General features: G+C 40.9%; 1 protein-coding gene and 1 long non-coding RNA gene across 4 annotated transcripts in view; one reads left to right on the top strand and one right to left on the bottom strand.

Annotated features, from left to right (window-relative positions):
* Positions 1 to 12490: 12490 nt before the first annotated feature.
* LOC144377796 (uncharacterized) lies at positions 12491 to 14126 on the bottom strand. The gene is made up of 2 exons (XR_013438949.1): positions 13987 to 14126; positions 12491 to 13046 (listed from the first exon to the last, which is right to left on the bottom strand). It is a non-coding gene; the product is annotated as an uncharacterized LOC144377796 (long non-coding RNA).
* Positions 12839 to 14191, top strand: part of Armh4 (armadillo like helical domain containing 4) — a 109437-nt gene continuing 108084 nt past the window's right edge. For all 3 annotated transcript variants that reach the window (XM_005322741.5, XM_078049960.1, XM_078049961.1), the window contains exon 1: positions 12839 to 14183. In XM_005322741.5, coding sequence (XP_005322798.2) covers positions 12839 to 14183 — 1345 coding nt within the window. The remainder of the gene's footprint in view (positions 14184 to 14191) is intronic.

The following is a 14191-nucleotide window of genomic DNA, read 5'->3' as shown; positions in this document are numbered from 1 at the left end:
TAACCTCAGCCCCATTAGATATTTATTGAATACCCAGAGTGAGTAGAATCTACCTTTTTTAAATGCTAAAGTCCACTCCTGGTAATTTCAACTTAAAAAATTAAAAGCAATCAGGGAATTCTCATTGGAGAATTGGAGTCAGGGAATACTTGGGCAGAGAATCTTGGAAGACTCCGGAAATCTCAGATTAATAAACTTTTAGGAAGATCGGAAGGAAAGATAATCTTTCACAATGAGGGTTTAACTATCCATTTTTGCAAAGGACCACTCTCCCTAGCAGCTGCTGTCCTTCTTCCACGGCTGAGCTCTTTGTTGGATACCTTGGAAGCCAATAAGAGCAACAAAATCCAAGGAAGGAGCTTTAGAGAATTAAAAAATAAAACAATGACAACAAAGACAAGTATTAAAAAAGTGAGAGGGAGGCATTTGGAGAGATCCCAGGTAAACTCAGCCTTCCAGGAAGATTTTTCCTTCTGGACTTTTCATTTTATATTGTTCTAGTGCCTTAAACCCTTAACTCTGGTGTAATTTCAAATGAAAACAAATTGATTGTCAAATTATATTGCTATATTGTGCATGTACAAATATGTAGCAACAAATTCCACTATCATATATAACTATAATGCACCAATAAAATATATTTTAAAAAGGAAAACAAAACAGTAGTATAGAGCTTGGTGAAGTCCTACCAGCTATTTTTCAAGAACCCTTATAAAGTACCTTGGTGAAGCTGGCCCTACTCAAGGTCTCCATCTTAGCTTTATAAGACCAGAAACCCAATTTTGGGGGGCGGGCATCAGAAGCAGATCTGTTAGTAACAGACACATAATCCAGCTCACATAATGAAGAGTCACAGTTCTGCAGATCCTGATGTTGAGCAGACAGGGATGCTCATTTCATCGGAGCCCCATGGCCATGTATATTGGAAATCAAAACATTGGATGTTTGGTGCATGGGAACTGGACCAAAGAGAATTAGCTGATATACTGTGAAGTATTTCTACCCCATTTGTTGACTGTGTCACAATGGACATCAAGTCTGCATTACCAAGACTTATCCCCTCTGGGTGGTATTTGAATGGGCACTGTCCCTTCCTGGTTCTTGGGGTTGCTTATGCTGATCTTTGCTACTTTCAACCAATTCCTCTCTGGCACAAAGGCTTTCACTGACCAGGACTAACCAAGAGCCCAATGTTGACAGCTCTAACAAATACAATGCAGGACACCCAGTTACATCTGAAGTTCAGATAAACCACATATAATTTTTAGCATAAATATATCCCAATGTTCCATTTAATATTTGGGCTACACTTATGCTAAAAATGACATGTGGTTTATCTAAAATCAAAATTTAATAGGAAATTCTCTATTTTTATTTGCCGAATGTGGCAATCCCAAAACTGCCTTCCTGAGCTTCCTTGTCTATTACATTGACTGGTAATAGTTTTAGGTGTTATAAAGCTTTTGATACACACACACACACACACACACACACACACACACACTTTCTTGCTTTACCCATGAAAAATTAATAACATTATCCACATTTGAATTTACTGATTTGACTTTCAGAGAATCCTTCCTGATCTATAAGTTGTATATATGTTGGGGGTGGAATGGATCATATTATCATTAACCAGAATAGTATGAAATTGAATAACAATTTGGGGTAGGATAAAGGACTATTACAAATGAGTTCCTATCCGATTTCTTTACTTTTGCTGCATAGCTGAAACAATTTGCATTGAGGAAATGGGAGACAGACATTTTACTATGAGAGAAGGGTCATCTTGGAGAAGAAAACTTGAATGTTAGGCAGGTCTGAGGAGTAATATTCTGTAGTTGAGTATCATGTCAGAGGCAGAAAGGTACCAAAGAAACAGAATATTTCAGATTTGTGGGTAGTGCTGCCCCTAGCCAGATGCAATGGGACCTGGAATCTCTTCCTTTGGCTGTCTGTCCTATTCTGCTTGAACTTCTGGGCTTAGCATCCAGAACTCAGATTGTTTTTACTAGCATGACCATATACCAGCATTTGTGATAAATCCACTCAAATTTGTGGGCTCGCTGAAAAACTCACAATATTATAGAACACAATTTTTACAAGATGATGTGGGTAATTTTCAAACTACTGACTTAAAGAACGAAATGTTGAAACATAGCTTCGTCAGGTCGAGTGAGAATTGGGTATTGTACCCAGGTGGAAGACCTAGTCTCAATGCAATGTATTACTTATTACATTGAATACACATAAAAACACATTGTATGGATTTGATTGAATTACAATCACACATTCTTCAACAAAACTCTTTGCTGACTTCCTTTCTGGAAATAAAAAAAACTAATATAGTCCGAAGAGAGGTGGAACGGATAACAGCGCATACCTGTGTACCGTTAACTGTAGGAGCCAAATATGAACAAGAAATCTCTGACTTCAAAGTGTTTACGAATAACTATATGCGACTAAGGCATTATAAAGCAGTGAGTTAATAAAGACAAGAGATGATGTAAAACCCTGTGGGGTTGTTCTAGAATGGGCTATTTTAGATTCCTAATACCTCTTTGCCCTCATGATTAGGAGATATAGAAAAAGCAAATTGAGTCCTGTAAGACTCAAGAATGGAGGTCATGAATTGCCTGTGACCACACTTGCCATCAGACCTTGAATAAATTACACCGTCTTTAGCCTCAACTTTCTCCCCTGTTAAGTGGGTATTACAATATTTACTTGTGCAGATTAAACAGTAATGAATGAAGCACCTAGTCTTGTGCCTGGTAGGAGTAGTGGCTCAATAAACCCTACTTCTTATTAGTACATGCTTTCAACTTTTTCTTTGAGTGATCGAGAAGGGTACATTTCGTGTAGAGTTACTTCAAGGGGCATGACTAAGACACACAGTTCTTGCAAAGAACGCTCTATAGCCTCCCATTTGCGCCTCTTGCCTTAATCAAGGGCCAGAGAAATTCGGGTTCTTGAGAAAATGTTGTGTTTTTTCCTGTAGGTACCTGGAGAAGCCCATTCGCAGCCTGGGTAAGGGGTCTCCGGAGGAGTCCTGGCGCCGGGACCAGAGCCCGAGCCGCCCCCGCGAGGGAACGGAGGCGGGGAAGTGGGCGCCGGAGGGGCGTGGGGCGACAGCATCGGGTGTCACAGCTAGCAGAGCTGGGGCGGGCACACCTATCCGCCGCCCAATCCCCAGCCGTAGCCGTGGCCTTATGAATAAGCAACGAAGCGAAACGCCCTCCCCCTGTCGTCCCAGACAGCGGAGGGAGTCGCCGCCGCTGCAGGGGCCGCGGCGGGGATGCAGAGCGCCAGCGCCGCCGCTCTCCTCCGCGCGCTGCTTGGCTGAAAGCGCACAGGTGAGGACGGGCCCGGCTCGTGCCACTCGGGAAGCCGCGACTGCAGACGTGGCGCCGGGGCAGGGATCGAGCTGAACCCGAGCCTGGGGCGGCGCGGGGTCGCTCTGGGAGCGGTGTAGCCCCGGGAGTTGTGCAGCCGAGGCGCGCCAGGCGTGCGCCCTGCGCCCCTGCCGGGACGCGGTGCCGGGGCACTGGGTGCTTGGGGGCAGCTCCAAGTGCGTTGGGCGCGGCGTGCAGGCCTCGGAGGACTCACCGCACTCCTTGCTCCAGCCCAGCCTCCCGGCTGCGCACCAGCGAACGGGCCTTTGTGCTGGCGGAGCTTACAGACTGGCTGCTTTTGTGTGGGCTTTCCCCCTCTTCTCTCTCTCTCTCTCCCTCCCCTTGCAATTCTACCTCGTTGGAAGTTCTCGAAGACTACGGTTTACGCCTTTCAAAGCATCGATCTCAGTGTAGCCTGTGCCACTCAGAGCCCAACTCGAGGAAGGATTGGGGGCTGTGGTGGCCACCGAAATGTGAAATATGCCCTGCCACTTTGCAGAAAACAAACAGTTGAGTGTTTAGTGCAGGGATGTCATGGAGCTTCCTTGCTCAATCACCACCGATCCTCCGGCTGGAGGATGCTCCCTGGAAAGGTCACTTAATTAAGAAGGGGGCCTGAGGGTTAGACTTGGAGGAGAGGAGTCTCTGCCTCTTGAGACTCTGGAATGGTTGAGAGGTGCTGCCCGGAGATGACCAGATATTACATGTGCGTCTAGGTCACTTACAGGACCCGACCTGTACAGATTCCAAACATGTAGAACACTGGTTAGCGAAGAAAGCAGTCAAACATAGGACCCTCTAGAGTTTGGGGTTCTCCAAGATGAGAAACTCTTTTTGCATTTCAAAGCCGACTCTTAGCATCTGTCGGGATCTTGGTACCTAATTTCAGTGCAGAACAAATGTGCAAGAAAACAGAGAAGGTTGCTTTAAAGTGTCTGCCTTCTTTCTTTGGAAGTTTTAGTTTGAAACGTATCGGGGAATGAGGAGTGGCTCACAAAACCATTCATAGAACTGCTCTGAAGGATTCTTCTCTGAGGAGCAAGTTGCGTGGTAGAATTTGCATGCCTCCTCCTTCTTTTTGTGGATTTCCTTGATCATAAGTGAGACTGTTGGGCTGCTAGGAGTCTCCTTCAGCCAAGCATCTTCAAGTCACTGGCCGGCTTCTTTCTAAACACTTGCCGGCAGAACCCTACTTGAACATCTATCAAAAGACTCAAAACCGGTGAGGGTTCACAGTATCAGAATATTGCACTATTTTTTAAACCTAGTAGACATTTAAGGGTAGCCAGACTTGCTCTTCTGATTAAAGTAGGGTTTGTTATATTTGCCGTAATAATAAGCCAAGCTCTCATGAAGCAGACTTGATATTGATTGCTTTTTTTTTTTAATACACAAAACTCCCAAGGCTCACCAAGTCTAAGGTAGCTACAGCAACAGAGCCAATTAGGGAGACGTGGATTTGTCTTTGTTTTCAGGGAAGGCTTCTTACCATGTATTCCCCGTGTTTCCTGATAGATTTTTGTAGTATCATAATTTGGTATTACAGAACCAAAATGAAAAATCTGGGCTTGTATGTTATGGGAAAATTTTACTCTTTAAAGGTGTCCTTCACTCTTTATTCAGAAGATGTTTGCTTGAAAAGTTGTGTATGGCATTATATTTTTGTTAATCAAATTCTATTTATTTTCACATAAGTAAGCAGGCTGATGAGAACATCTGAGTTTAATCTGTAAGATAAAAATTCATTCTCTAACATGTTGGTCAATTCTATTTTTCTATATTGTGTTTACTTGGAAATTATAAGAAAAGTATATGAATCTAGTTTCAGCTTCCCTTTAAATGCCAACTAGTGCTTAGAGATCTTGCCAAGCAAATGAGGTTTGTGAACCACAAAGAACAAAAATAAAGTGTTAAATTGGGTCATTGAAAAGAACTCTGTGGTGGATAGATAGCAGTTTACTGATCAATCTCAATCAGGACAGGATTCTGTAGACACCAAAGACTCTTAGGTCACTTCATCTATGTGAAAAGCTGAAAAGGGAAGCTCTATGGAAATATCTAGTGGAAAAATGGATATTCCATTTGGGACTGATGTTATGGAGTCACATTTTATGTTATGCTCACATTTCTGTATTTTGAGGGGCATGCATATCAGCACCACAGTAACATGGTTAATATTGCATACTTATTTTTAAAAACTGCTTTCATGTCTATTCTCATTTTTTTTGTTTTTGCCCTTAACTCTTTGAAGAAAATAGAATGAGCATTATTATTATTGTTTAGCATGAGCATTATTATCTCTATTTTTGTCACAAGAAAATTGAGCTTTAGTGATTTGCCTAAGGTAGAGCTGGAACTTGAAGCCTATTTTTTTTTTTAAATACCTTCAAGTCCTGCTTCTTTTGACAAAGAGAGAATAATGTTGTAGGGGTGATTAAGCATGGACACTTTCATTTATTTACATGGTTAAACTATAAAGACTAAAGCTGGTGGGCACAATATGGAGAACTTAGCTGTGATCTGTAGGGAGGGGAAAGCACTTTGTTGGTGTTGAACCAAGCATACTTCTCTGCTTTCCTCCTGAGGGACCATATTTTCTTTGTGGTTACTCCATTTTCCCTCTTCCACTGTGATGGAAAATGCTGCTGAAAGGATCATCTGTCATTCCAGCTATTTAATTTATAGTGAAGGATGGTTGCAGCCCAGATCTTAGAGCCATTATAGTAGACCAGTGACAGTTGTCAATAGCATGGTGAATCAGAGAGTGGTGTCTTAATGCCATGTACCACAGCTGGGTTTATAGGGTTTACAGTCTTGATAAGTTCAGGTTTAGACAAATGGAATAGTATTGGCAATGAGAATCTTAGGATTAAAACAAGACAAGATACGGCAGTGACAAAGGGATCATTGAGAATCAAGAAAAGGACAAATGGGAAAGATTATTAAGACACCAGCCAAGGAGAGGAGTGTTCTTTTTCCTCGTCAAAGAATCTTTGATTGGGTTTTGAAAGGTGTGGTGGTAATTGAAAAGCAAGTTCATCTGAAGCTCTAAGACTTGTTGCCTGAGACTGCTGATCTAGTGTGTGTGTGTGTGTGTGTGTGTGTGTGTGTGTGTATTGTGTGTGTGTGAGAGAGAGAGAAGTAAATTCTGAAAACCTAAAATATAGCAGAAAATTAGAAAATACCAATTATTGCTGTTATTAAAATGACACATTCAGTAAATAACCAAAATCAATCATGTGTTGAACAAAACAGTTACAGAAGGTTAGACCATGAAATGTTATTGACAGTCTTACCTTACAACATAGACACTCTGAACATTTGTTTTCCCATCCTTTAATGATTATTTATATTCACTAGGCCAGCAAATATTTATTGAATACCACCTCTCTCTACCTACCATTGCTAATAATTATAGGGCTAACAGAGGAAGCTCAGAGACAGATGTTTATGTGGAAGGAACACAGTCTTATTTGAGGTGACAAGACTTGATGATTTGTGGTAGAGAAGTGGGGAGAAGGTGGGAAGAGAATGCACCGGGCATTTTTGTGACAGCAGTTCTGTTGGGGGCAAGGGTTTGCATATTCGAGGTAAAGAAGAAAAAGGGGTGTTGGGGCTAATGTAGTGGTATTAGCAAAGTTTAGGAGCCTGAACTGAGTGTGGCATTTAAGAGGGGACTGTACCTGGCTGGGGATGGTACTTGTACTTGGCACTGGTGGTGTGAAATTTATTTAATAGATATGGTATTTGGGAATTGTAAGTTTGGGGATATTATATGATGTGTTTTTGGGAAGGCAACGAATTGAGGTGGTAAAAGCAGGGACCTTGAAGTCTGACGGAATCCAAAAGATCAAAAACAGACGTTATCACTTAAGTGAATTATGCTCTGTGCCTGCAGATTTATCATCTAAAAAAAATGGGGGATCATGGTAGTACCTACCTTATCAGGTTGTTGTAAGGATTAAATGATTTCCATAGTCAGGTCTAACACTTGGCCCATGGCATCTGTCAAAGGGTAGTCATTTTGATTGATCATTGTCATTTTTATTCTGAAGAATAAACCATCTGGACTGTATAAAATGGGTAAGAGAGGAGAGAGTGTGGACACGGTCACCCATTAAGATGCAATTAAGTTAATGACAATCCAATGAGGTGACTGGAAGGGGATGATTCCAAGAGACATTATGGGGGAAGGACTCACAGAAGTTGTGAATCGAAAATGTAAAAGAGGAGTTCAAGCTGACAGCAAAGTTCAGATGAAGAAGATGGTTATGTTGGAGGTGGCATTCAAGTCGATGCTGTCTCTGAAAGAAGAAGAAAGAGCTGGAACTTGAAGGTCATCTGTCAGTATATCAGAGTTGTAGATGTGTTTCTACTGCTGTCCCTACAGACTGTCTTTTCTAGTTCTTTTACAGTTCAGGCATTGCTTTGAATTGCGTGGAGAAGGAGAAGATGGCCTCTAATATTTGAAGGTAGCAAAGCTTGCATTCATCCCTACTATCTTTCCTAACAATGAAAATCAGATTAGGTATCTTTCCTCACCCCACAGAAGCTATTTACAATATTTGTTTTATCATAAGAAAGGAAAAGTAGATTGTCACCAGTTTACTGTACAGCCCTCCTGCATCCTGAGAACCCTTAAGGCAGTATTCATGTGCCTTATATATTATACATGAAACTCTGTTTACCTTGGAGAGAGTAGCTTTGTCATCAGTTATGAGAATAGTTCAACATGCTGTTTTCCCCTTTGTGTCTTCAGTTTGGTAGCACACTGATATAGCGTTATCCATTTCAGTTGGAAAAACACTGATCAAGTATTTAGAAAATCTGAATAAGTCCAAGGCTAAAACTATTTTTTTTTTAATGTCGTCTTTCATTTGTCTTTGAAACTTGAATATGCCTGGACTTGACAAAGAAACAGACTCTGGACTGTATCTGTTTAAGATTGTCAAAGATAATGCTTGACAGAGAGCTTATCTGCCCACTGGTGGCAAAATGCAATAAATTGTTCAAGGCCTGCCAAGCCATTAGGATACCTTGATAGTGAATGACAGACACAGTGCTACTGACTTGCTCTGAAGGGGATGCTTTTAAAAGCTATTTGAAGCTAATATCCACTATCAGAAACTTGGTTTGAGTTTATTTATCTGAATTAATTTGCCTTGACAGAGAGAGGGAAGAGAAAGCAGCATCCAAAGACACAGCATGAAGGAAAAGAAAGAAAAGTGTTCTTTTTGTTTGCTTGTTAAATATTCTTATGACTAAGTTAATTTAAGACACAGAATTCAAATAAGCAATGAAATCTTCCCTCTTTCCACCTCTCGCAGCGAAGTGGGCTCTAGACATTCATCTGTTTGTTCAGCCAATATTTACTAAGCATTTCCTCTGTGCTGGGCACTTGGCCACATAAGGTTTAAGCATTCTGCAAAAAAGAAAAATATGGTTGCAGATGGTTATTTAGGTTGAGGTTTATTGTCACTGAATTGACAATGGTCATTCTTTTCCTATTTGTTTTCTAATGTCATGCAGTTTCTATTGTGGGATTCCAAACTCATGAGAGTGGCTAGGTGAACTTGCACTGGGCCTCGAAAGATGAAGAAAGACCTGGAGCTTGAAGGTCATCTGCCAATTTATCTGAGTTGCAGATGTGTCTCTTTCTGCCGTTCTTACAGGCTGTCTTTTCTCCTTTTAAAGTTCAGGCAATGCTTTGAATAGTGGGGAGAAGCAGCATATGGCCTCAATACATAGCTAGAAAAGGCTTGTGGTTCACCCTCACTTTTTCCGCTGTAATTGGATTTAGAAAGCAGGTGGCCGGCACTTAATCACAGAAGGAAAGTCTTTTAGAGCCATGGCAGAATTCCCTTTACACAAAACTCCTGAAACTCAAGATGTAGATGACAATAAGACCTTGAAGAAAAATTCTCTTCTGGAAAGGCAATTGGGGCTATATTAAAGCTTATTCTTTGTTCCCTTTTTCCTCAATCTGATTTATTCATAAAATTCTTCTCTCAGCCCATATGACTGCAAAACATAAAATGTGCACCACCTGCTCAGTCATGTGGTTGTCTTACCTCCTGGATGGCAGAATCGGGGAAATATTTGTATTTCCATTTTATGTCATATAGCTATGAAAATAGAATCATGAAGGTAGAGGAGATTTCAAAGATTTTTATGCTTAGCTCCTGGTTGTTTTTGGAGGAGAAGCTGAAGTTACTTGTCCAGGATCACATATGGCAAGTTTTTAAAACAAGAAGGCTAAAATTCAGAAATCATTGTTCTGATGCCATTCTACGTTCATCTAAACTTCATGATGGTCTGGTTTTTTTCAGTTTTTTTTTTTAATATTATTTAGCTGTCAATGGATCTTTATTTTATTTATTTATATGCCATGCTGAGAATTGAACCCAGTGTCTCACACATGCTAGGCAAGCGCTCTTCCACTGAGCCAAAACCCCAGCCCCCTTTTCAGGTTTTTATACAGAATCCCAGGATCATGTTGAACAAACTTTTAGGCCACACCTGTGATGTTTTGGGATGTTTAGCAAGATTTTATTGAATGAGCAAAGTATTTGTTCAGAAACAAAAAGATGTCTCAATAGAGCTAAAATTAACTAGAGAGTTTTTTTTTTTTTTTTTTTTTTTTGGTAATGGGATTGAATCTATGGGCACTTTACCACTTATTTGTATCCCTAGGCCTTTGTATTTTTTTTATTTTGAGGCAGGACCCACTAAGTTGCTGAGGCTTTTGCTAAATCACCCAGGCTGGTCTTGAACTTGCCATCTTCCTATTCAGCCTCCCAAGTAGCTGGGATTACAGGTGTGCGTCACTGTGCCAGATTGAAATGGACCGTACAGTTCATAGTTCAACTTGTCTGTACAGACATTTAAAGGTGTGGGTTTCCTTTGCTGTGAACACACATGCTTCACAGCTCTCTCAAATGTTTTCCTTTTAAAGAAGAAAAGTAAAGGCAGTGCGCCAAACACTACAGAGATCTGTTACCTGACTATGAACTGTGATGCCTTCTGGCTCATCTAAAATATACTGACTTGCCTTGGCACATGCTATTCCTTCTTTCTCCATTATTTTTTTCCATATTTTCTCCTTTTAAAATGATACTAGCACCGGGCATTGGGGTGCATGTCTGTAATCACAGCCGTTTGGGAGGCTGAGGCACAGAGATTGAAGTTCGAGGCCAACCTCAGCAACTTAGAGAAATCCTAAGCAACTTAGTGAGACCCTATTTCAAAATAAAAAAAAAAATACAAAGGGCTGGGAATGTGATTCAGTGGTTAAAAGAAAAAATCCTCTGGGTTCAATCCCCCATGCCGCCCCCCCCCCAAAAAAATCCTAGCTACCTGTATATAAAGTAAAATTGTTTCAAACCCCTATTCTATATCTGGAGAAACAGCATCCTTCTCACCACCTCTGGATTCTGTTTCTCCTAGTCACCTCTGGCTTCAATGTTCTTTTATTGTTGACTTCATGATCCTTGATAAGCTTTTCCTTTTATTTCATGTGGTGCCATGACAACTCATGACACCATTCTTTTCCCATATTTCCTCCAAACACTGGATTCAAGATTTCTGTGTGGCAAACCATCCCCAAATTTAGTGACATAAGCAACAACTCTTCATCCTTTCATACCATGTCTGTGCATCAGGAATTTGAGAGTAACGTAGCTGGGTGGTTCTGGCTAAAGATCTCTCAAGAAAGCTTGTTGGTGCTAGAAGACTTGGGGCTCCCAGAGGGCTATTCAGGTGGTTGCGGAAGCTCAGCTCTGAATTCATGGATTCCTCTTTTCTCATATATATATAAAAATTCAGCCTTCTTTTGGTCTTTGCTGTTTAGATCATGCCCTGAGCACTTGACCTTTTTTCCATCTTAAAAGGATCTTTCAGACTAAACGGGATAACGTGAGAAAGCTTTGAAATCCTAAAGGGGAAAAGGCCCATGAAAATGTGAATGTCTTTCACAAGTGCACATCATGAGCTTAACTTAGAGAGTTTAATGATTAGACATGAAAGAAAGGAAAGTGTAGCTTTTGTAAAGACAAGGTTTTTACTTCAGAATTTCAATTCTTAGGTTTACTTTTCTAGAAAACCTGCAGTATCTTCGAGGTTTTTTTTGTTTTTTTTTTCTTTTTTCCTTTTTGTCATGCTGGGGGGATCAACATTTGAGAATTTTCCAATGATGGGAAGAGAAGGGGCCTTACTCAGCAAAAATAGATGACAAGAATGAGAACCCTTGGTTTTGGGGGGAAATTAGCAGTTTGAAGACAGTTTTAATTGTAGCAAGAATATGAATAGTTTATTTGAAAGAATACAGTAAATCTTGCATTAATGGTTATTCAGTAAGATGGCTAATTTTAAAATGTATTTTTTTTCCTAAAAATACATTTATTTATATTGCTTATTTATTGTATTTTTTTCTGCCTTACAAATTTTGAAATATGAAGTTTTTGCCATAATTTTTATAGTTGTTTCAGAGAACAAGAAATGATTTAGCATTTTAAGGGTATTTTAATTGAAAATCATCTAAATGTTTCTTTAAATTCTTGAAAGCAACTAATATCCAGCTTTTTATGATGATATTTTACAGGTTTTAAAACATACTTGTCTTAGCCCATTTGTACTGCTATAACAAAATACCATAAGCTGGGGAGCTTATATTCAATTCCCAGCATCAAAACAAAACCCCAAGCCCAAAACTGATTTCTCATAGTTTGGGAGGCTGTGAAGTTCAAGATCAAAGCACCAGCAGGTTTGATGTCCAGCTAGAGGGACTGGCCCATTGAAGGTTCCTTTTCATGTGTTTTCACATGGGGGAAGAGGTGAGGGGGTGACTGGAGACTCTTTTGTAGTGGCACCGGGGCCATTCATCAGGGCTGTCTTCATGATCTTAGGACTTCTCAAAGATGATTAAATTTCACCATATTAATTTGAGGTGGGAGACACAAACAATCCAACAATGGCAACACTTAAAAAGTTCTATGAATGAATGTGTAACATCTACTTTATACATCCTGGACATATTGCTGTTTCTGAGTCATTTGACTACATGATTATTAGAGAATTAAGATAAGATATTGCAAATGTGACTTCAAGGGTAGTTTATTTCAAGTAGGTGTTTGAGAAACAATGAACTTCATACTTGAACTGTGTGTACTTTTTTCTAGGGAGCTTCAAGTTAAATGAGCTACAGAATTCAGCAGGGAAAAATGAACTGGGTTATCCATGTCCCAAGGGTACAAAGAAATAGAACAGCCCTCTCTTACATACCTTCTCTGTGTGTGAAGTTAAGCATTATTTTACTTATGGTTTAAGTTAAAGGGACTTATTTACAAAATATATTTACATGACAGTTTGATATGCTTTATTTTTCTGCAGGACTCAATTACTGGAATTGTCAACTCTACCAATTTAAGGCACATTTTTCTTTCACTATGAGCAGACCAATTGTACTGAGCATTTTTCTGGCTTTCTGTAGCCTTCTTTTTCTCAACTTTGCCACACAATGTCTGGCCTTCCCCAAAATGGAAAGAAGGGAGTTGGTACATGTTCGTGCAGAAGAATGGCAGCCTGAGAGGATGAACACAGATGACCTGGAAAACACCTCCATTACTCCGAAACAGACTCCTCAACTGGTGTTCTCTGAAGAAGATCAAATGGTAGTGTCAACAGGACCATCAGCAGTGCCAGTAAATGAAATACTCTTATTTAACAAAGAAACCAATCCCACAGGAACTGGACTCCAGCAGCCTGACAGCCCCGGTCTTTCCACTGTCACTGAACCAGTGGTCCCAGCAGGTGACCAAGTGTTTGGTTCCAGCCAGCCGGAGAAAATGTCTCCTGAAAGCAGACTTTCCAAGATCATGTTAACTGTCCCTATCACTGAGACTGCTTCACTGAACACTGGCAAGAAGGAGGAACCCTTTAGCAGTACCAGCATTCAGCCCATTGCAGAAGGGACCACAGAAGCAACACCAGGTTTTGTGAAATATGTGAACCATCAACTGTTTGTAACTGAAAATCAGGATGGAGTTAGTCTTGGGGATTCACCTTCATCCCTTAAGAATGCTAAAGAAATGCTAACCACCAATCCAAGGACAGAGAAATCTGAAGCAGACATGGATCAGAGAACCACTTCTTTTCCTGGTGCTGAGTCTGGAAGCCTTCTGCTGGATGGGGAGAAGCTCCTGCAGAAGATGGCTGATCATACCCAGGCTACTGCCACCGAGCACTTGCTGGTGACTTCTGAGTATGCCCTGAGTGTTGGTTCAGAAACGGATAGCCTGCTGGGAGCCCCAGAAGTCACAGAAAGTGTCAGCAGAGCTGTTCCAGCTGCCTCTATCTTAAGTGATGAGTGGGATGATACCAAGCTGGAGAGTGTAAGCCAGATACGGACCCCAATGCTGGAAGACAATACAGACACTCAGGTGAGAATGGAGCCCTTGCAGACAGAGAGCCAGGAGGGGATGGAAGAGGGTCAGCCCTTGACAGAGGCTGCAGAAGTGTCTCCGGGGCTGCCTGAAGAGGAAACAGACATGGGGACAGCCCTGCTAATAGCGCAGGGGGAGAAGAAGTCACCCACCTTCATCGATCAAAGTTCCTTCACTCCCATAGGTCTGATGGAAGATTCCGAAGTTTTCTCTGTGCACATGTTCCAAAATATGGGAGGTTTCGAGGAATCCACCAAGGAAAACAGTGCCATGTTTTTGTCAGAGACTACTGTGTCCATCTCAGAATATGAGTCTGAGGCATATCAGCTGTTGGGAAATGCATTGAAAGGTAAAAGA

The sequence above is a fragment of the Ictidomys tridecemlineatus genome, chromosome 5 (genome assembly GCF_052094955.1).
Source record: "Ictidomys tridecemlineatus isolate mIctTri1 chromosome 5, mIctTri1.hap1, whole genome shotgun sequence".
NCBI lineage: Eukaryota > Metazoa > Chordata > Mammalia > Rodentia > Sciuridae > Ictidomys > Ictidomys tridecemlineatus.
The sequence above is the reverse complement of the archived record's forward strand: the minus strand, read 5'-3'. Positions and strand labels throughout refer to the sequence as shown.